The 21,501-nt window shown below is 44.4% G+C and overlaps 2 protein-coding genes and 1 long non-coding RNA gene across 3 annotated transcripts in view; 2 read left to right on the forward strand and 1 right to left on the reverse strand.

The window, feature by feature from the left end:
• The window catches only part of marchf9 (membrane-associated ring finger (C3HC4) 9), a 9,799-nt gene extending 2,295 nt beyond the window's left edge, over window positions 1–7,504 (forward strand). The window contains exons 2-4 of the mRNA XM_053424922.1: window positions 3,805–3,960; window positions 6,436–6,628; window positions 7,176–7,504. Coding sequence (XP_053280897.1) covers window positions 3,805–3,960; window positions 6,436–6,628; window positions 7,176–7,504 — 678 coding nt within the window. The remainder of the gene's footprint in view (window positions 1–3,804; window positions 3,961–6,435; window positions 6,629–7,175) is intronic.
• Window positions 7,505–8,237: 733 nt separating this feature from the next.
• Window positions 8,238–10,380, reverse strand: LOC128442483 (uncharacterized). The gene is made up of 2 exons (XR_008338837.1): window positions 10,275–10,380; window positions 8,238–9,008 (listed from the first exon to the last, which is right to left on the reverse strand). It is a non-coding gene; the product is annotated as an uncharacterized LOC128442483 (long non-coding RNA).
• Window positions 10,168–19,924, forward strand: LOC128442423 (natural resistance-associated macrophage protein 2). Its single transcript, XM_053424875.1, has 16 exons — window positions 10,168–10,574; window positions 11,065–11,154; window positions 11,777–11,937; window positions 12,129–12,254; window positions 12,445–12,564; window positions 13,109–13,215; window positions 13,306–13,376; window positions 13,474–13,541; window positions 13,661–13,816; window positions 13,911–14,069; window positions 15,146–15,232; window positions 15,461–15,580; window positions 15,827–15,976; window positions 16,642–16,715; window positions 16,799–16,952; window positions 17,819–19,924. The coding sequence occupies exons 1-16, from the start codon at window positions 10,544–10,546 to the stop codon at window positions 17,924–17,926; spliced, it is 1,782 nt and encodes a 593-aa protein (XP_053280850.1). The 5' UTR covers window positions 10,168–10,543; the 3' UTR covers window positions 17,927–19,924.
• The last annotated feature ends 1,577 nt before the right edge of the window (window positions 19,925–21,501 follow it).

Below are 21,501 nucleotides of genomic sequence, written 5' to 3' on the forward strand. Positions count from 1 at the left end.
CCAGCAGCCTTGTCCTCCGGGGACACGCAGTCTGGAGTCGGGCGGCGGCGGCGGCACCTCAGTGTAAAGGTTAGAGCTGAGGAGGGCGGCCATGTTCTTAGTCATGGAAGTGACACGTTACATTAACACCTTCATGCTCTGTGACGCGGCCTCGGGGGAGGAACCCACGCCAGATCAGCCGAGCGGGAAGTGTGTGTCTGTGTGTGTGTGTGTGTGTGTGTGTGTCTTCTTGTCTTTGAATATGTCTCTGATGTCCTACATTCATCAAATCCAGTAGAAAGACTGAAAATGAAATGATCTACTACATTTTCGTTGTCTTCATCCGTGTCGGCAGAAACTGATAGAAGATAAATCCCAGTAACAATCTGCTCATTGTCAGAAAACAGCTTTAATAAGTGGACTGGTAATAATGTAATCTTATGAACTGGGATTGAATGTAAACCTTTGTCTGCAGGTCGGAGGTTTTCTACTTATTTTTACTCTGATTGCTTTTTGTGAAGCTCTTTGCGACTTGCTATAAAAATAAGGTTACTATTAATAGGCCAGAACTTAACCATCAACCACTCGCTCCCCACGCTTGTTACTGGCGGATTCCAGTGGAAGACACAGAAACCAGTAAAGTGCTTTTTGACTCGTATCCATCTTTTCTGCCACGTCTGGATTCTCAGGAAACAGAAACAAAGACGTCAACACTCGAGACATTCTGCAGATGTGGACCTGGTCCTGTAGCTTGTCTTCAAAACTCTCCGTCTCTGTCTGTCTGACCCTGTCAAGGACTCGCTACTGCCCCCCGACCTGTTATCTGGGTATTGCATCTTGCGTACATGTCAAGTTACTTCCCGAGGACGTGCACAAGCTATGCATCGAAGCGTATGTGTAGTTAATATCCAACCCTAGGAAAACCCTATTTTATTTTATCGTAATCTTTCCTCTTTTAGTTTTTGCTAAATTATAAATTTCTTTACACCAATGAGCGAGTGTACGCAGGTTTTTTTAAATGAGTGTAAACCTTTTTAAACAAACAGTTTCTCTCCCTTGCCGTCTGGCCCGAAACAAATCTTATTTAGGAGACTGATATTTATGAGAGTGAGTAATTTGGTGCAGCTCATTACGTCTCATTTAAATACATGACCACTAGAGGGCGACGTCAGCTGAACGTTAATGTCTCTGTAGCTGAAACGAGTTGTAGTTTTTCTTTGTGGGTCAAACACTAACGGTGCAGTAGAGATCCTCAGTTTCTTCCACATGTTTCTTCACTGTTTATATTTTGACCCACAAACACGACCCAGTTGCTGTAAATATTCACCTGAGCATAACAAGCTCTTCAGCATTTATTAAACCCGGATTTATATTTTTAGCGTCTGTTATTTTTTCCTCAGACGGTGCAGGAAGACGGATGTTGTCGGTTTCTGTTTTTTTGTTTTGTTAAATGAAGGAAAACCAAAGAAGAACTCCAGGTTGATCCTTTAAAATGTGGAAGTAGGTTAACTCAGAATCGGCAAATCTGCAAAGAAGCATTTAACAAAAAAATGTTCTCTCGGTTATTGAAACTAATTGAGTCGATGTACAAGTCCTGAACAACAACAACTCGCTTTATTATCTCTGATGGTTTTATAATTATCTGGTAAATGTTGTGTTTCTCTTCTTGCATTAAACTGGAAACAAGGCGTCTTTACCTCCAAGGCTGTTTTGCAGATTCAGAACAAAGTTGTCACCTGAGAGCTTTTGTGTTTTCACTCGTTTAGATTCATCGAGATAAATCGAAAACAACCTTTGCACGTTCGCTTCAGTTTCCCAAAGCTAAACTCGCCCGTGTGCAGCTTGTGATCTCGAGCTCGAGGATCAGTGTTTCTGAACATCAAACGACTCAGACTGAGAAACTCAGACCTGATTTCTGAGGCACTTTGAAGAACCGTGCATGTGAAGAGCACGAGTCTGTGCACGAGTCTGTGCACCAGTCTGTGCACGAGTCTCTGTGCACGAGTCTGTGCACCAGTCTGTGCATGTGGCCACGACTGAAGCGTGTTAATTGGACGCATGTGCACAGAAAATCCATTTGGTGTTTTTGGACGAGACGTAAATTTGCGTTTGTTCAAGTCGATGGTTTGAAAATATAACCACAGCTTTTTGACCTCTTTGTTGAAACACACACACACACACACAGACACACACACACACACACACACACTCACACCTCTCAATGACAGTTTGACATTTTAGAAATGTTTGCTTTCATACAGTTTTTATTTGGCTGCTCGTCTCCCTGTGACCTTCTCTGTGTTGTCTGCAGAATGTCAGCATGCGAGTTATTTTAAAGTTTATGAGTGGCATGTGGCTCATCTGCCAAACACAACCTTTTATGCACTGGGACACATGAAGTCTTTTATTATAAGTGGGAAGGTCCAACGAGCCAGATGGGGGAGCGGCGTCTGTGTCGACGCGGTTGAAGCCGAGTCGGTTCGATTCCCGGGACAGTTTCTGTAAACGTGATTCACATTTCTGAGTCGCCGAGAGAGGATTTGATTAATTTGGAAATTTGCTCTCAGAAATTCGCAGATTTGAACCTGCCATTTATTGAACTTGATCTTAAGTCAATACACAGAAGAAGCTTTGAAATGATGTTCCATCAGTGAGTTGTGTTAACAGTCATCAGTTAGTGTTGGTCCGTCCTCCATCTCGAGTCCCCGGCTGTAGACAGGAAGTTCAGCTGCGTCTTTCTGAAGCTGCGTTTGAAGTCTGATTCTGTCACAGACACTCGAATACACAGTTTCCAAGACTTCATCACATGCAGCTGAAAAGTAGATACGAGATATATATAAGATGAGATATGATGAGATATGATGAGATATGATGGGATAAGATGGGATAAGATGAGATATGATGAGATAAGGGGAGATATGATGAGATAAGATGAGATAAGATGAGATATGATGAGATATGATGGGATAAGATGTGATATGATGATGTGGGTGTGTAGCGTGCCATCAGACGAGTGGCCGTGTGACTGGGCGGAGGTTTGATGCTGAATGGCGCTGACAGCCGGAGCGTGGTCATCCTCCATGTGGCGAACAGGCCAACAGGCTTCAGGTGATGTCGTGGTGCTGAGGAGACGACAGGCGCCCGTCTCTCAGGGACTGGATGAAAACCACTGTCAGGACACATGTGTCTTTGCTTTAAGACATTTGACCTTTGACCCCTGAATTCTAATCAATTCATATTTGAGTGCAAGAGACAACTGTTGAAAAAGTATTTTTATATCATTTCTTTCTTTCTTCCATGTCTCTCAGACGTCTTCTCTCATTTCTACGCTGCAGTAAAGTTTCAGTATAATTTCAGTTTCACTTGAGTCCTGAGTCACTGATTTTGTTTCACTCCTAACGTTGAGGAGAAAAGTCGTTGAGTTTAAATCAGGCCACACAGTGTTGAATTCTTTATGCTGTAGGCTCCCGCTTTATTTATTAATGACTAAAGGAGCAGTTCAACCTTTCTGTCGTAAATTAAATTATTTCCTTTCTTTCTGAGAGAACACGGATAAAGTGAATCATCCCCAAATGTTGAATTATTCCTGTGTTGAGGTTTTAGTGAGATTGTGTAAATATCAACAATCCATGAAGGGTTTTGTTTTTTGGGGGGGGTAAGTGAAAAATGTAGACTCTCCTTCACGTTACAATAACTTTCATAGATTCTTGACCATGAATCCAAAGCATTCCAATTCTCACTAAACGATTGTGTCGCTCACACCGATCCGAGCACGTTGACAGTATTTGAATGCCACCTGATGTTTCTTCCCCTGGTGTCCTGCAGGGGGAGCTGCTGAGCCCCTGCCGCTGTGACGGCTCGGTGCGCTGCACCCACCAGCCCTGCCTCATCCGCTGGATCAGCGAGCGGGGCTCCTGGAGCTGTGAGCTGTGCTACTTCAAGTACCAGGTCCTGGCCATCAGCACCAAGAACCCTCTGCAGGTAACATGGAGCTGGTGCACACACACACACTCACCAGGGCCGGGCCCGGGGGGGGATCCAGGGGGGACCTATCCCTTACTAACTTTCACTATTCTAAATCTACAGAGCTGACAGATAATAATGACTTGAATGTTCCCAGTGTGTAAACTGTGGCCCCTGATTGAATCACAGCCCAATCGACGCACAGTGACACATACACAACTACAACCATAGAGTTCATACCTCCAACATGAAACCACGTGTATGTTCGGTCCGGTGGAGAAGTGGTTTCACCGTCACACGGTATCAGACCGAGCTCTCTTCATGTTGTCATATGGTGCTGACACACTTTCCCCCTGCGTCACCGTCCTTCTGCCCTCCTCCTCAGACGCAGCCAGTCGCTCTGAAACCTACTGAGGAGGCGTCACAAATGTGTTGGTGTGTGTGTGTGTGTGTGTGTAGTTCACGTGTGCATGCAGCCTGTTCTCAGATGTGTAGATTTCTGTGTCTCAGAGAACTCGATATTTATTCAGATCTGCACCAAAGGAGTTTATGTTTTATACGTTTGTTCATTTGCAGGATTACGAAGAAATTACTCCACTAATTTCCATGAAGGGTCAGAACTAGGGTTTCAAAATTTCGGGAATTTTCAAAGCTGGAAACGTCCCATGGGAATTAACGGGAATATACGGGAATATATGGGAATAAATGGGAATTACCGGGAATAAACTGGAAATGTTGTGGGTAATTTATACTAACTGTATTTACCTTGTCATATAAAGACGTAAATATAAACATTTTGTTTTGTCATAGGCTCATTTGAGCCCTGAGGAAAGTTTGGGCACTTGATTATATGCTTCTGGATCTTTGTGCCATTCTCAACATAGGTCTTTGCACAGTATTTGCAAATGTACTCAACCTTTCCTTCTACATTGGCGGGGGTGAAATGTCTCCACACATGAGATAGTGCACGTGGCATTGTTCTGTAGAATAAGATGAGAAAAAAGCTTGTAAAAAAACACTAATGCAATACCAGAGATATAAATAATTAGCCAAACATTTGTATTTTACAATATACAATACAGTATTTTACAATTGATGTATAAATGAATAGAAATAGGCTAGATGAACAGATGAACAATCCTCAATCAGCTAATATATTTCCCCCAGTAATATCATAGACTAGACCTGACTAGTCCTGCACACTACAGCAGGCCTCAATAGCATACATCTTTAAAATAGAGTATTGAATGATGTTTTTATTGCTCAGCGTTTAATTTGTGTATTTTTTTTTTTTTTAATTCCCCAAATTCCCGAGCTTAACTTCCCATGGAAAGTTTCCAGAAGGTTTCCGGAAATTTTCCACCCCTTTGCAACCCTAGTCAGAACCAATGACCTTCTTATTGCCCCCTTTAGATCTATAATGTGACTTTTGACCCTTGGATATTGGACCAGTACCTAATTCAAGCTGCCTGCACCTTTGGTAAATGCTGCCTTTTCATTGGTGCATTAAACATCGTGAAAAGTATCATGAAAGCAGCAGTTATACAGAACGAGTATTTATATTTTTTAAATGCCCCATGAAATGAAAAATACATTTCGGCCCAGTTTGAATCCGTCTCTTGTGCCAGGAAGGAGATTCTGATTAGAAACGACCGAGCGGATTACGATGAAGACGAGTCGGTGAAGGAGCCGTTAATTCTTCCTCTTTCTTCAAACATGGTTTTACAGCATCTTCTTTTGATTTGATCAGAGAATAATTCACGGATCTTCACACGATTACAGGACCGATATTTATGAGTTTGTGTAATTTGGTGCAGCTCCAAATATAAAAATCCAGATCCAGTGAATTAAACTGTGGTTTCACAAGGAGACTGTTGGACTGAAGGGAGAAATAAAGAAGTTATATTATAGTTGTTTTATAGTTTTCTTGTTATTTGCCAAATATAAGTCAAAGACAATAATATCATAGTGTTTTTTTTTACATCCAAAATCATGTTCGCTCTTCAAGTTTAACGGTTTCAGATGTTGTGTGACTCATCCGGGCCTCAGGGGCGTTTAGACATCCCTTCATCCGATGGAGATTCACTGTGGGGATCAAACGCACGGGGCCTCGTGCAAAACACTATTTGATCGTGGTCGTCGTCTCCGTCCGTCTCATCCCCGTCCACCTTCATCAGCTCCATCCTCAGGCGGAGGCGGGGGAAGTCCTCCACGTCAGATTGGTTCTGTTCATAAATCATGTTACAGGATTTCTACCGAACCTGAACTGTTCTGACCGGTTATCACTAAAGATTTTACATATTTCAAGGCAACTCTGTCATTTTTCCTTTATTTTGTGTGTCTTGCAGCTTTGTGTGTTGTTAGTTTGACGAGGACGTGTGTGTTTTTGGTGAAGACAGTTTAGAAAGAAACCAAAATGAACTAGAACGTGAGCAGAACTCAGGACCTCTGACCTCAGTAAAGACTCTGAGCTCTTCTCTCTTGTTTCTCCAGTGGCAGGCCATTTCTCTGACCGTGATCGAGAAGGTGCAGATAGCCGCCATCATCCTGGGTTCCCTGTTCCTCATCGCCAGCATCTCCTGGCTCATCTGGTCCTCCCTCAGCCCCTCGGCCAAGTGGCAGCGCCAGGACCTGCTCTTCCAGATCTGCTACGGCATGTACGGCTTCATGGACATCGTCTGCATAGGTAAAGCAAAACGTGAAACCTCCAACAGCCGAGGTACAAAGAGCCTGAGAGGATCAGTGGGTAACAACATCACATAGTGAGAGGAAGAGGTGTCGCAGCATGGAGGGATGCATTATGCAACCAGAGGAGTAGCAGAGGAAACAGGATGCGCTTTGCAACAACACAAATATTAATAAACATTAGCTGCATTATGCAAGGACAAACAAACATGGCCACAAAAGCATGTACTCACTTCACATTCTGCTGGTTAAGGTCGTGCAGTATTTTAAAAAAGGAAATAGGCAGATGGTGCACACGTCGGCCAAACGCTGATGAAGCCTCAGAGAGCAGGAGCCTGTTTTCCAGCATCACCTGGTCCACTGTGCACGAGTGGCCGTGAGTCGCCGGTGTAAAACAACACAGGGAACAGATGGCGTCAGATTTGTGCACGCTGATTATTGCCAACTGTCTATTCTGATCCACAGGCGAGCTGGGAAGTGGCTGCCTGTGTTCTTCTAGAGCAGAATACACGTCCTTCACCCTGTTTCCTCTTTCTCTCCCTGCCCAGGCCTCATCATCCACGAGGGATCCTCGGTGTATCGGATCTTCAAACGATGGCAGGCTGTTAATCAGCAGTGGAAAGTTCTGAACTATGAGAAATCCAAGGACTTGGGCGACCCGCTGAGCTCCAGCAAGTCGGCGAACCGCGGCTCTCGGGGGAACCCTCACGGCCTGGCCAGCAGCAGCGGCGGGCGACAGAGCAGGAGGCTAAGAACTATTCTGAACCACCACTGTGGCTACACCATCCTGCACATCCTGAGCCAGCTGAGGCCCCACGACCCGCGGATCAGCGCCGCCGCCAGCCGGGAGGTGGTGATGAGGGTCACCACGGTGTGAGCCGGGCCCTGCAGAGGGACACACCTCATCTCCCAGTGCAGATGTAAATGAGCTGATGTTGGATGATACAGACTGAGGCGGGCGACGGGTTCCTGGGAGGAGCCGAGCGAGGCCCGGAGCATCAACACACATCTCACCGGAGGATCTCTCCTCTGGTTCAGTACAACAAAAGGAAGCCAGATGCTCCTTCTCAATAATTAAAGAACTGATGAAAATCAGGATGAAGAAGAATCAAAAGACATCAGAGGAGAATCGTGAGGAGTGAAAACAGTGTGAACGGGTTTTATAACCGAATCCGAGACGATGCGAAGACTTTTCCAGTTTCAATATCAGGATGCACAGACATTGTTCTTTTTCTTTATGATCCTCTTGCTTTGATTTATACCTCCTCTTTTTTTTTGTTGTGTTTTTTTACTCACTTTGATTTTGTACGGATGTTTGATTCTAGAGGAAATCGTGAAACACACAGACATACATTTCCAGACGACTATGTTTAATGATCTTTCAAAATTTCTACAAGCTAATCGATGCTGGTGAATAAAAGACCGAAAACTGAAACCAACCAACAAACACGAGGCGAACAGCGAGGAGGCGACGGAACAATAAGTCATTACAAGTAAAAGAAAAAAAGGAAAAACATAAAAAAGACACAAAACAAAAAAGAGAAATCAGTGAGATTTCGGTGACACTTAAACCTTTCTGCAATAAAGAAGCGTATGTACATTTCACAGGGAATTTTGCATGGGTATATAATTTTATTCTTCATCACATAACAGAAGCACATGACAGATTTGCTCTACTTCGAATGGTGCTTGCCAAAATAAACACACTTTGAAAACATCTGACGTCATCGCACCAACTTTTTGTCGACGTGACAGCGGCAGCGTGTGTTCAGGCTCTTTCGCCTCAGATGCAGATTGTTTGCTGCCGTTTGCTGATTCAGAAAAACGATTGGATTAAAAACGGGGATCGGAGGATCTCGTGATAATCAGTCTCCCTCGGTCTCTTCTTTCCTGTGGCTCAGAGCATGTGAGGTGTGACTGTGAGCTCCTGTGGTTTCAGGATATTAAAACTTAAATCTTCCTCTGTTTATTCAAATATTAAGATTAAGATACATTTATTTGTCCCAAACACATGCACAGACATGCAAAGGCACACTCATGCAATGGAAGGGGAATTGAACCTCTGCTTTTGACCCATCTGGTGCAGGACACACAGAACAGTGAGCAGCCATGTACGGCGCATGGGGAGCAGATGTTGGGGGAGTAAGGTGCCTTGCTCAGGGGCACTAGACAGGGTAGGGAGAATCCTCTTGGATTTTTGGACAGATCAATCCAGGTTCGTCTTTTGTTGTTTCTCCGTGGAGTCGAACCAGAGACGAACCAGAGACCTTTTCTGCCCATAGTCCAAGTTTCTGCCACTGGTCCGTGTCTATGGACATGTTTCCTGCCTGGAACTGTCCCTCAGGTGGAGGACTCCCAGACGTCCTCTGATCAGTTCAAAGCTGCAACAGATAGAGTTCATTCATCGACTTGTGGATCCACAGATAATTAACCAGCAGCCACTTGAACAGTCATTCAGTTGTTTTGGTGATTTGAGGAGATTGGACCTCAAGTCCTCCGGCTGCAGCTCCGGTGAGGATCTGCAGATTTTATATCATCAGAAACTACAAATTTAGAGGTTTCAGTCGCTTCTACTTGTATAAAAGTACTTGCTTCTACATGTACTTTGAGTATTGAAGGCTAAAGTACTCGCCGAGTGCAGCCTCTTCTCTGATGTGACAGTCTAATACATCATTATAGTTTATCACACACCCAGGAGGCTCAGAGGACGAGCTGCTCGGTGTGAGAGGCTGAGTTCCATGTAGTGTTCGAATCCATCACTGGAGGAGATGAGCACCTCCTGGTTTGTGTTGATCAGTGAAGAACACACTCGGCCTCTGACGCCACCTAGTGGTGGTTCGTGTTGCTCCATGTGAAACCATCTTATCTGTTTGTTGCACATGAACACAAAACCCACTCGGTTCCTCTGCAGCTAGAGGGCGCTGTACCTCCTGCAGCAGGAAGGGGCTGTTTTCAATCCACAATATGTTTTCAGTTTTATGATCATCCATATCTCAAAACATTTAGTTATAATAATGATGCTAATGATAATAATAATATGATGCGGAAATATCAATACCTTTCATACAGACTCACTTTACAAGAAGAGTATTTGAGTCTGTGAACATGTTTCAATATCATTAATATCTCATAAGATGTGTTATTATTATTATTTATAATAATATCAACTGTTATTTTATCGAAACATATCAAAACCTTTCACTCAGCTTAACTGTCAATTATTTATTCATTCCTCTATTATGATAATGATGCAAACAAATAAATAAATAAACAGTGTCTATAATTAAAAATGCACAAATGCCCCTGGTGCAAAACAGACACATAAACGCTTTATTTTGAAAGTTGGAGACAGGAAACAAACGGTCTTTACTGATGTTTTCATTTTAAACTAAAGATATTCATGAAGAACATGCGGCGCGAGTTACTCTGAAATTGTGTAAATTGATTTTCAATTATATACATGTAAAGGCCTGTTTATTTTATATCGATAAAATAAGAAGCAGGTGTGTTTTATTTTGATAGTCTTGCCAGTCAGCTGGATCAGCTCAGACTCGTTTGTAAACCAGGTCACGATGTCGAAACCGGACAAACATCTGTGACTGTGACTTTGTCTTTTGTCCTTTGTCCTCTTGCTCCTCCTGACGTACCTGTCCGGTGAGTCCAGGTCTCCTCCTCCTCCTCCTCCTCTTCCTCTTCCTCCTCTCAGGGAACAATGTTCAACCTGCTCCCTCCTCTCATTCCTCTGGAAACTACAAGGAAACGAGGAGGAGGAGCATGAAGCGTTTACCGGATTCAGGTGAAACAGAGGAGTGATTGTTTTCTACTGAGTGAGGAGAGAGAGAGAGAGAGACAGAGAGAGAGGAGAGAGACAGACAGGAGACAGAGAGGAGACAGGAGACAGTTGAGGTAGAAGAAGATGAAGAAGATGTTCTCCTTCCGTCGCTCAGGTGAGTCTCGCTCGTCTCCTCTCACTGAAACGAGTGGTGCATCTCACCTCTCTTCATATCTCTGTGGTTTAATCTTCTCATTTCAAGATTTATTCTGTGACGAACTTCACGTTGATCATGTGATCAGTGTTTTTTTATATGATAATTTCCGGTCATATAACTTTAAACACCAGGATACAGCTCTGAGACTTATTATCATTCAATCCTCTGGTTCTTCTTCAAATCACCTTTTACAAGATTTAATGAGGATTTGACATATATTCAGTTTTTAAATCAATGCACTGATCATCTTTCTCTTGTTTAATAGTTCATCTTTAACTGTGTAACTCTGGGAAAGTGTATTATGAATAAAGTGTATTATTATCCACTGGACATAACATGATAGATAGATAGAGATAGACAGATAGATAGAAATCCATCATATCTGCTGTTTTCTCTGTGATCCTCTAATAAATCCAATAACCCAGTTTAACCAGCTGTTTGCTTCCAGTGAGAGATCCAACACCTGAGAGCTTCCACATCTCGTCCCTGCCGCCCAGTGTCCCCAGCTGTCAGGAGGACGGACGGACCACAGCACCAGGTGAGGACGTCTCATGGTATCACACCAGGGGTTTATGTCCCTGCTCTATATTCTACATGTTGAGCTCAGAGTCCAGGGTCAGTGAGACGGAGAGAGGTCAACACATCCAGGTCATGTGATCGTCCTCTACGTTTCACTCACTGTCACATGATACCCAGAGTTAATGTTCAGGTTCTCAGGACCATGTCAGGTTCAGTGAAGACGGATAAAGAAACTGATCCTGGATATGTTGAGCTGCAGGACTCTCCACAGCTGTTCATTTCCATAGAGTTTTATACAGATGTTCACGAGGACCAGAGCCTGAATCCTCTTAGTCTCTGCAGCGCCACCATCAGGCTAAAGTCTTCACCTATCCTGAGAAATAGCTGATTGTCCTATTTCCCTGGATTCAAACTTTATTCACACAATAAAATTAAAATTAGCTGAACCAGCTGCTTCCGACCGTTTCCCAGTAACTTCCTCAGCCGGTGAAGTTACAGGTGTTAAAAGTTTGATGATTAACTTTGAGGTCAACGTGGATACAACTCATTTATGTGTGTGTGTGTGTGTGTGTGTGAGAGTGTGTTTTCTACATTGTGCACATCCGTGGGTGATGTTTCATTATGTTTGTGTGATATTTTAGCTGCAGATGTGTCGGCAGAGAGAGAGTGTGCGAGCGTGATCCAGACGACACACACACACCGAGGCCCCGCCCCCTCCGTCTTCCTCCAGAAGCAGAACCATGAGCCCGTCGCCACCACCTACTTCGACAAGAAGGTCCCTGTCCCCGACGAGGACAGTGAGGTAAGACAGGGGACGGGTCGAGGTGGGGACGCAGTACTCACAGTAGAACTACAAATAAATAGACAGAAACATACTCAATTCAGAGTAAAGGTACCAAACTATTATATTTCCTGAGAATATTGGTATTGACAAACATAATTTGTAGTTTCCCAGCATTAATTGGAGGTGATCTCCTGATTGTTTCCCTCCAGCAGACGAGCTTCAGCCTGCGGAAGCTGTGGGCCTTCACTGGGCCGGGCTTCCTGATGAGCATCGCCTACCTGGACCCGGGGAACATCGAGTCCGACCTGCAGTCCGGGGCCAAAGCCGGGTTCAAGGTGAGGCTGCAGGTCACCACTGCTTTCAGAATCAAGCTGCAGATCGATTTCATTACCTCCACAAGGAGCTCAGACGCTCACAGGACGTGACATCATGAACCTGAACCTGTGAGATTGTATGTGAACGTGACTGTGGCAGATTGAAACGTGTTGTTCGAGCTCCTGATGGATGAACCTGCTCCGTCCTCAGCTGCTCTGGGTGCTGCTTGGCGCCACCATCATCGGCCTGCTGCTGCAGCGGCTGGCGGCGCGACTGGGCGTGGTCACGGGGATGCACCTGGCGGAGGTCTGCAACCGGCAGTACCACACGGTGAGTCTGTGACGGGTCTGATCCCAGCAGGCGACGAAGAGTCTTGCTTGCTCCTGATCCTGAACACGACCACACGTCAGGGTCTTCATCAGGAGCTTTAAACTGAAATCCTGCTTCACTGAAACCTGCTCTGTTCTCACAGCCGCTGCAAATCCTGGATTATCTAAAGGTTCAGTGCGTAAGATTTAGGTGAAAGGATCTATTGATGGAGTTTGAATACGAAATAATCCCAGTGATGTTTCCACTGGTGTGTTTCATCTGAATTGTACGAATTGTTCTCTAGAATGGATCCTTTATATTGAAATACTTTATATTAGAATACTTTATATTAAATACTTGTATTTTACAGTAGCAATGTTTATGGAGGATTATTATCATGAGTTAAGGATGCTTATGTCAATAGGAAAACTGTTGATAGCAACTATAAAAGCAAAATAGACTCCGCCCTGTTTCTTCCTCCTCCTGTAGTTTATTACTGTAGTTTTTTATAATCAGAAAGAGGTTGGACACTTTTCATTTCTCTCCATGCTCCTCGTCTGTCCAGGTGCCGCGTGTCATCCTGTGGTTGATGGTGGAGCTGGCCATCATCGGCTCGGACATGCAGGAGGTCATCGGCTGTGCCATCGCCTTCAACCTCCTCTCCAGCGGCAGGTTGTGTGATCAGACTCGAACATTGACATGATGACCTGCTGGGCCTCACGAGAGCTTTAACGAGTTGTGTGTCTGTGTGTCTGTGTGTAGGATTCCCCTGTGGGGCGGCGTCCTCATCACCATCGTCGACACCTTCGTCTTCCTCTTCTTGGACAAGTACGGTGCGTTGTGGTCACTTCCTGTCCCGTCCTCACACGTCCTCACAGCTGCTCCTGGATCAGTGTCAAATCAGAGTGAAACCCGTTTTCTTCTGTGCAGGTCTGAGGAAGCTGGAAGCGTTCTTTGGTTTACTCATCACGGTCATGGCCATCACGTTTGGATATGAGGTACAAACATTTAACACGTTGAGATCTCACCTCCGCCAACACATCGGGTCTGGACTGTCTCTGGAGTTCACCCTTCACACACAAACAACACAACACTGTCCCCTCCTCCTCTTCCTCAGTATGTGACGGTGAGTCCGGACCAGGGTCAGCTGCTGAAGGGGATGTTCGTGCCGTACTGCCAGGGCTGCGGCCCGGCTCAGATGGCTCAGGCCGTCGGCATCGTGGGAGCCGTCATCATGCCTCACAACATCTACCTCCACTCGGCTCTGGTCAAGGTGAACCTGCTGGATGATCTCCTCAGAGTCACGTCTTTCTCTTTGTTAAACCTCACAGTGTAACAGCTCTTCTTCATCACACGTGTTCTTTCAGTCTCGAGAAGTGGATCGAACCAACAGGAAGGAAGTCAGAGAGGCCAACAAGTACTTCTTCATCGAGTCGACCGTCGCCCTCTTCATCTCTTTCCTCATCAACGTCTTCGTGGTGGCTGTCTTCGCCGAGGCTTTCTACGGTCGCACAAACATGGAGGTGGTGAGTGTCGCTCTGTGGAGCTTCAATCTGTGGAGCTTCAATCTGTAGAGCTTCAATCTGTGGAGCTTCGATTAGTGGAGCTTCAGTCTGTGGAGCTTTAATCTGTGGAGCTTCAATCTGTGGAGCCTCAATCTGTAGAGCTTCAATCTGTGGAGCTTCGATTAGTGGAGCTTCAGTCTGTGGAGCTTTAATCTGTGGAGCTACAATCTGTGGAGCTTTAATCTGTGGAGCCTCAATCTGTAGAGCTTCGATTAGTGGAGGTTCAATCTGTGGAGCTTCAATCTGTGGAGCTTCAGTCTGTGGAGCTTTAATCTGTGGAGCTTCAGTCTGTGGAGCTTCATTCTGTGGAGCTTCAGTCTGTGGAGCTTTAATCTGTGGAGCTTCAATCTGTGGAGCTTCAGTCTGTAGAGCTTCAATCTGTAGAGCTTCAGTCTGAGGAGCTTCAATCTGTGGAGCTTCAGTCTGTAGAGCTTCAATCTGTGGAGCTTTAATCTGTGGAGCTTCAGTCTGTAGAGCTTCAATCTGTGGAGCTTCAGTCTGTGGAGCTTCAGTCTGTAGAGCTTCAATCTGTGGAGCTTCAGTCTGAGGAGCTTCAATCTGTGGAGCTTCAGTCTGTAGAGCTTTAATCTGTGGAGCTTTAATCTGTGGAGCTTTCATCTGTGGAGCTTCAATCTGTGGAGCTTTAATCTGTGGAGGTTCAGTCTATGGAGCTTCAATCTGTGGAGCTTCAGTCTGTAGAGCTTCAATCTGTGGAGCTTTAATCTGTGGAGCTTCAGTCTGTGGAGCTTCAGTCTGTAGAGCTTCAATCTGTGGAGCTTCAGTCTGTGGAGCTTCAATCTGTGGAGCTTCAGTCTGTGGAGCTTCAGTCTGTAGAGCTTCAATCTGTGGAGCTTCAGTCTGTGGAGCTTCAGTCTGTAGAGCTTCAATCTGTGGAGCTTCAGTCTGTAGAGCTTCAATCTGTGGAGCTTCAATCTGTGGAGCTTTAATCTGTGGAGCTTCAGTCTGTGGAGCTTCATATGTGTGTCATTCTGTTTCTGGGGCCTTCTGGTCTAGATCTGTGTTTCTTTTTATTCCAGCACAACGTCTGCAATGATTCAGGAAGTCCTCATTCACAGCTGTTCCCTCAGGACAATCACACTCTGGAGGTGGACATCTACAAAGGGGTGAGAGTGTTTTTCATGTTGACCTCAGATCTTAGACCTTCTAGTTTTAAATGTTGATTAAAGCAGCTTTAAATACACATTTTATTCTTTTCTCAAGTCCGTCTGTTGATTTAACTAAAGCCCAATGAGACTCTGCTTGTTTCCTGGTGTGTGTGTGACTCTGCTGAGTTTGTTTTCATGAGTTGATTCTATTGAGTGTGTGTGTCTGTGTGTGTGTGTGTGTGTCAGGGAGTGGTGCTGGGCTGCTTCTTTGGCCCAGTGGCGCTCTACATCTGGGCCGTGGGGATCCTCGCAGCTGGTCAGAGCTCCACCATGACTGGAACGTACTCTGGACAGTTTGTTATGGAGGTTAGTCACACACACACACACACACACACACACACACACACACACACACACACACACACACACACAAAGGGGAAATGTCAGCCGTGTCCTTCATGCTCATAACAAATATTTCCAGTCCGATGGTGTTATTGCATTTTAGCCTGTTTATGAAGCTGTGTATTAAAGCGTCTGTGGAAAGTGAGCGAGGTCCAGGTTGAGTGCGTGTCTGTGGTAAATGTCACGGACTGATGTGCCCCCCCCCCCCAGGGTTTCTTGAACCTGCGCTGGTCGCGTTTCGCCCGGGTGCTGTTGACCCGCTCCATCGCCATCACCCCCACCCTGCTGGTGGCCGTCTTCCAGGACGTGCAGCGCCTCACGGGCATGAACGACCTCCTGAACGTGCTGCAGAGCATGCAGGTCGGGCTCCACCTCTCTCCACCTCCGGCTGGCTCCTCCTCCTTCTTCTCTGTCACCTTCATCTCATAGCAGTTTATTTTCACTTCTTACAAACGTCTGTTAGGATTTAGTTTCATTATCAGTTTCCAGTTTAAACTCAGAGTCAAACACAACTCTTCTTTGAGCTCTGATGGTTTGGATTTAATGGTTTGAGCTGTTATAAGGTTCATTTTTGATTTGTAGATTTGTTATTATTTAATTATATATATTTATATTGTGTGACTTTTGTCTTAAAGAGACACAAGAGTGTTTTTGGAGCTTGGACCTGCTGAATCAGTTTTGATCTTTCTTAAATTCCTATAAAAGTTAAATGTCAAAGTCCCTGTGGCCTTTAACACTGAGCAGCAGCATCAGACATCAAACAATCCTTAAGCCACAAAACAGATTGTGGTTTCAAAACACATTTTTTCGGAACCTTTATATGTTTGATAGAAACAGACAGACAGACAGACAGACAGACAGATTCTAATTTTATTAATATAAATTTGAGAAGTAACTCAAGTTGTCAACTAAATTAAATGGAGTATAAATGAGGTAGCAAAATCAAAGAAATACTTCAGAACTGTCCTCAAGGACTCTACCTGAGTACTTCATATTTCCCATTCCTCTGTTCTCCTCTCTCCCAGTTGCCATTCGCCCTCATTCCCATCCTCACGTTCACCAGTCTTCCTTCTCTCATGAACGAGTTTGCCAACGGACTGTAAGTTTCATCACAGTCAGATAATCCCCCCCCCACTGGTTTGATTCCCTCTGTCTCTAAACACGTTGCTCTCCTGTGTGCAGGGTGTATAAGATCGGCGGGGGGGCGGTGATCCTGCTCGTCTGCTCCATCAACATCTACTTCGTGGTGGTTTACGTGACGGCTCTGGACAGCGTGCTGCTCTACGTGCTGGCGGCGCTGCTCTCCGTGGCCTACCTGACCTTCGTGGGATACTTGGTGAGTAGATGATTGAGCAGCAGGTGAATTCCTGAGGTTGAACTTTGACCCTCTGTGAACCGGACACTTGTGGAACTAGAACCTCGGGCGACTTCATCTTCTCAGGGAGTTAACGATCTCCACTGGGGTTTGCACCGAATCACAGTTCAGAGGTCACAGATTGAAAAATAGATTATGCTCGATATAAATATCTTTGAGAGAAAAATCCTAATCTCCTGTTGAAACATGATGTTCAATCCAAACTAGAGGGAATCAGATTTACCGGATTTTACGTCCAGCAAGGAGTTTACGTTTAGTCAGCGTTTATTTGTTTGTTTATTTATTTGTTTGTTTGTTTGTTTGTTAGTCTGCAGGATTATGCAAAAACTATTGGACAGATTACAATGAAACTTGATGGAGTTGCGTGAGTAGTTTTTTGTGTAATCCAGCAAACTACCAGACAATAAAGTTCCTTGTCAGAGTTAATTATTGATTCAGAGTTCACTTTCAAAATAAAACCTGTCGTTGGGTAATATTTGCTGGTTGTCTGCTTCTATGACAGTAAAATAATAGATATTGATCTGAAGATTATGTGCAGATATTGTTAATGAGTTTTATAAACTTGTGACCTTTAGCTTAATGATTATTTTATTTATTTATATATATATATGTATATTATTGTTTTTGATATTTTATTTGTTAATTTACTGTTATAAATATATTTTTTTGGCCATTAAACTTCCTGAAAAAAACTGAAAAAAGCTAATTTGGACATTTACCCTTGCTACACTGATCGATCGATAACTGATTAAATGTCCTTCTGTGTGTGTTCCTATGTGTTCATGTGTGTGTTCATATGTGTTCATGTGTGTGTGTGTTTGCTGCAGGTGTGGCTGTGCCTGATCGCTCTGGGAGTTTCTTGTCTGGATCCGACCACACGGAGAGGGAACGACACGACCATCCTGATCGAGCAGCAGCCGGAGTTCGATTCCTGAGCCTCGTGTGTGAGTGGACGCTCGTCACTGAGGTGCAGCTGTGAACCACCTTTGACCACATGTACTTTTCTTTTAGCGCTGATTTATTTATACCTGAAGTTCTTCGAGTGTCAGAAGGTCGTTTGGTCTCCTAGTTCCACGTCTCAACTTTCCTCTCTGCATCTCTGAAGTCAGGACTTGAAGAAAAATCTTCTTCTCACTGTTTGACGTCATTTTCATGAACGGGCTCTTCTGACACTGTTCAGGAAGCAGAACCTCACATTTCAAGATTGGGGAACTGGTTATGTTTATTTTCTGTCCTTGTGCACGTTCACTGAAAAACGCACGGGTTGTTGTTTATCATGTTTACTCATTTCCACACTTTCCTGAAGGTAGAAAGCAGGAAGAACAATATGTGACTCATTTCTTATCTGTTTGTTTTTTTATCTTATTTCTGCAGCAGCATCTGTTCAATCATTTTATTGTTTTGTTGTTTTATTGTTTTATGATCACACAGTATGGCCCAACAAACATGAATCAAACAAGAGAAGGACGTTCTTCAGAAAGTACCCAGTGTTCAAATAACTTAATACCATGTTATCACCATCATTTATTTGACCCAGTTCTTTTCAAATGATTTTTTTTTCTGGATGTTTGCTCTGATTGGACGGACTGAGGCTCCCGTGCACAATCCTGTAACTCAACAACTTTACGAGAGTAGAACCTTTACCTCAAAACGTGTTGAAGTAGAATTCAGTGTTTTTTGGAGCCCTGCACATCCTGAGTGTGTGTGTGTGTGTAGTTTCTCTCTTGGTCACAGGGAGGCAGCGGAGGCCACAGCACAGATTCCTCAGCTCCAGTCTCAACCACTGGAACTGCACAACACATTAAATACCATGGTGTGTTACATCATGTGTTGTTGTATCGTAGAAATATCTGCAGCGACAGGACTGGTCTGTGATGTTCTGACTGTACGTGCAGCTGCTGCTCCACATGCCTGTGGCCTCGGAATGTCTGAGGAGTCGCAGCTATTGTGCAACTGCAAATGAGCTCTGCTGGTCCCAGTGCCGCTGGAATTCCAGTCCTGAAGAGCCCCAGCCTCTGCGAGCTGGGGAGAAGCAGGGTGGACGGGTTCTTTCTTTGCATTGTGGCGGGGAACTTTTAATTTTCTCTCCCTCCTCTCCCTGTCATGGAGGCAGAGTTATGTAAGAGCCGAGGGAGAGTCTTCCCACCGCCCCTCTCTGTTTTTGTTTTTCTCAATGAGCCAATGTCTCCCTGCCGAGGCCTCACAGCCTGTGCAGTAGGCCCCTTTCCTGGAAACACTGCCTAGGAGAGGCCACTCAGGGGCAGGCCTGCAAGGCGGGAGGAGGAGGAGGAGGAGGTGGGGGGGGGCTCTTCCAGCAAATCACATGTCTGTAGTGTAGACCCTCAGTCCCGGCCCCACTTGAGGCTCAGATGCACATTTCAGCAGCTAGTTTGTCATCAGCAGGACTGGAAGTGGCTGTAAAGCACATGGCAGCGTGTGGAGGCTCTGAGGTGAAGCTGTGGAATCCTGGTATGAACTGTAGAAGAAGAACCACAACGTCTGATGGATGGACTCACTGTGTGGTTGTGTGTGTGTGTGTCATTGTTATTTTTATGCGTTTTTATTTCACAATGTGATTACTGTGCAGTATAACTTGATGAGCAGTGTTTTTATCTGCTAGTTGAAGTATTTCTCTGAATGGAGGACGATGGTTTGACTCCAGGGCCTCGATATGTTTACGACTGATTCATGACAAAGTGAGTTGTTCTGTAACACACTGATGTGTGTGTGTGTTTGCTGTCGTGCTACAACTGACGACTTGTCTCACTTTAACAGATCGTTGATTTATTTTTTTTGCAAAGAGACATGTTGCTGTGTCAGGACTGTGGGACAGTTGATTTAATGAGACGTATTAATAATCAATAACTGTGTCATCGTGCTGTAAACAAACTATTCAGCCTGAAAAACACAATAAAGCAGAACAGAGAATTTCACCTGATTGTTTCACAGATATTCACATTTGTTTGTGTCGTGATTTGTTTTCTTATCTTTTCCTCGGATGAGGATCAGGTCTCATGTTTGAACTTGTGATTTACTTCTTCTTTCACTTTGTTTCCTCTGGACGCGTGATGCTTGTCCCTGGATCGTCCCTCCGTCCCAGTCTAGTGGACAACAACAACTTCAGATCTGACAAAAATATTCACTTAGATTCAAAGATGACCTGATTTAATTTGAGTGGTTAAAGGTCAATGTCAAGGTCACAGAGAGCTCAAATAGTAAATTGTTTAAGATGTGAAAGCATCATCTTCAGAACGCCCAAAGGGAATCCTTTCACACTTGTCACACATGTTCACACGGAGTAAAGGATTGACTGATTTGATATTGGTGGCCAAAGGTCAAAGGTCAGGGTGATGGCAGGCTCATATATGTTTAGGGCCGCTGTTTGTGATATCTCATGACAGCCTATTGGAAATCTCCTCAACTTTTGATCCCATGTCACTTAGAATCAAAGATGAACTGATCAGTTATATAGACTGGAACTACTATTTTTATTTTGTACATGCGTGTGCATTAGCTCTGTAGCTGTCGACTGGTGACACATGGATGTAGCTTTTATTAGAAGCGGCTGTTTGAAGTCACATGTTCTAGGGGCGGATTCTCCAGACGTTGGACTGCAGCAGCCCGGGCCTTCCTTCCTTCCTTTACAACATTTGACCTCTCGGCTCTTTCCGCCCGTCCTCTCTGAGGAATGCACGTGTAGAAGAGGTCGAGATGCTCCAGAGAGCAGGCGAAGATAATGAATTTCAAATTGATTTAGTAAACAGCATCGGATTTGAGGCCGCATGACATTTTCCAGCTGTGCGGTCTGTGCTTATTTTGTATATATTTTTACACAGATCTGTCAGTGCTGCCTTGAAATGTCCGACACCAGGAATGCAAACAGAGGAGCCGTTCCTGTTTGTGTGTCGTGTTGTGGCGGCTGTGGGCACCGGCTGCTCGTGGTGTAACGGGTTCACATGTGTTTGGAAACTGAACTGTGCAGTTAGTTCTTTATTAACATGTTTACTTTGATTGTTTCTCTCGGTTCTCTTCAGTCAAACAGTCTCACGCATGAGAATGTACTTAGGTTGAAGTACCACGTTAACTTCTCAAGTAAGTACTTGCATTTAAATTTAGTTTAAGTATTAATAGTTAAAGTAAGTTGGTGCGAGTAATCCATGACATCATTATGTTCGAGTCTTTCAGGTGTTTCTTCTTCACCTGTGTTGCTGCAGCTGCAGGAGGCGGAGTCTAATGTGACCTGCTCCCTCTGATTGGATCAGTGGATCAATTCCAAATATAAAAAACACTGTGATCGGGTAACAAGACTTATCTTAAAAAAATATAAGAGTAGAAAATACAGATATTTGCTGATATATGTGGTGAAGTAAAAGTAAAAAAAGTACTCGGAAACAAATAAAGTACAAATACATGAAAGATGTACTTAAGTACAGAAACAAAGTAAATATACTTTGCTAAGTCCCACCACTGCTGTGTATCCACGTCCTTCATGTGACACGTGTGTGTTTTA

Source organism: Pleuronectes platessa, chromosome 6 (assembly GCF_947347685.1).
Source record: "Pleuronectes platessa chromosome 6, fPlePla1.1, whole genome shotgun sequence".
NCBI classification, from domain to species: domain Eukaryota; kingdom Metazoa; phylum Chordata; class Actinopteri; order Pleuronectiformes; family Pleuronectidae; genus Pleuronectes; species Pleuronectes platessa.

Excerpts from the sequence above, each read along its gene's own strand:
- LOC128442423 (XM_053424875.1), top strand. The coding sequence starts at position 10,544 with ATGAAGAAGATGTTCTCCTTCCGTCGCTCAG. Across the intron at positions 14,070-15,145 it reads GTCGCACAAACATGGAGGTG|CACAACGTCTGCAATGATTC; the intron begins GTGAGTGTCGCT and ends TTTTTATTCCAG. Across the intron at positions 15,233-15,460 it reads AGGTGGACATCTACAAAGGG|GGAGTGGTGCTGGGCTGCTT; the intron begins GTGAGAGTGTTT and ends TGTGTGTGTCAG.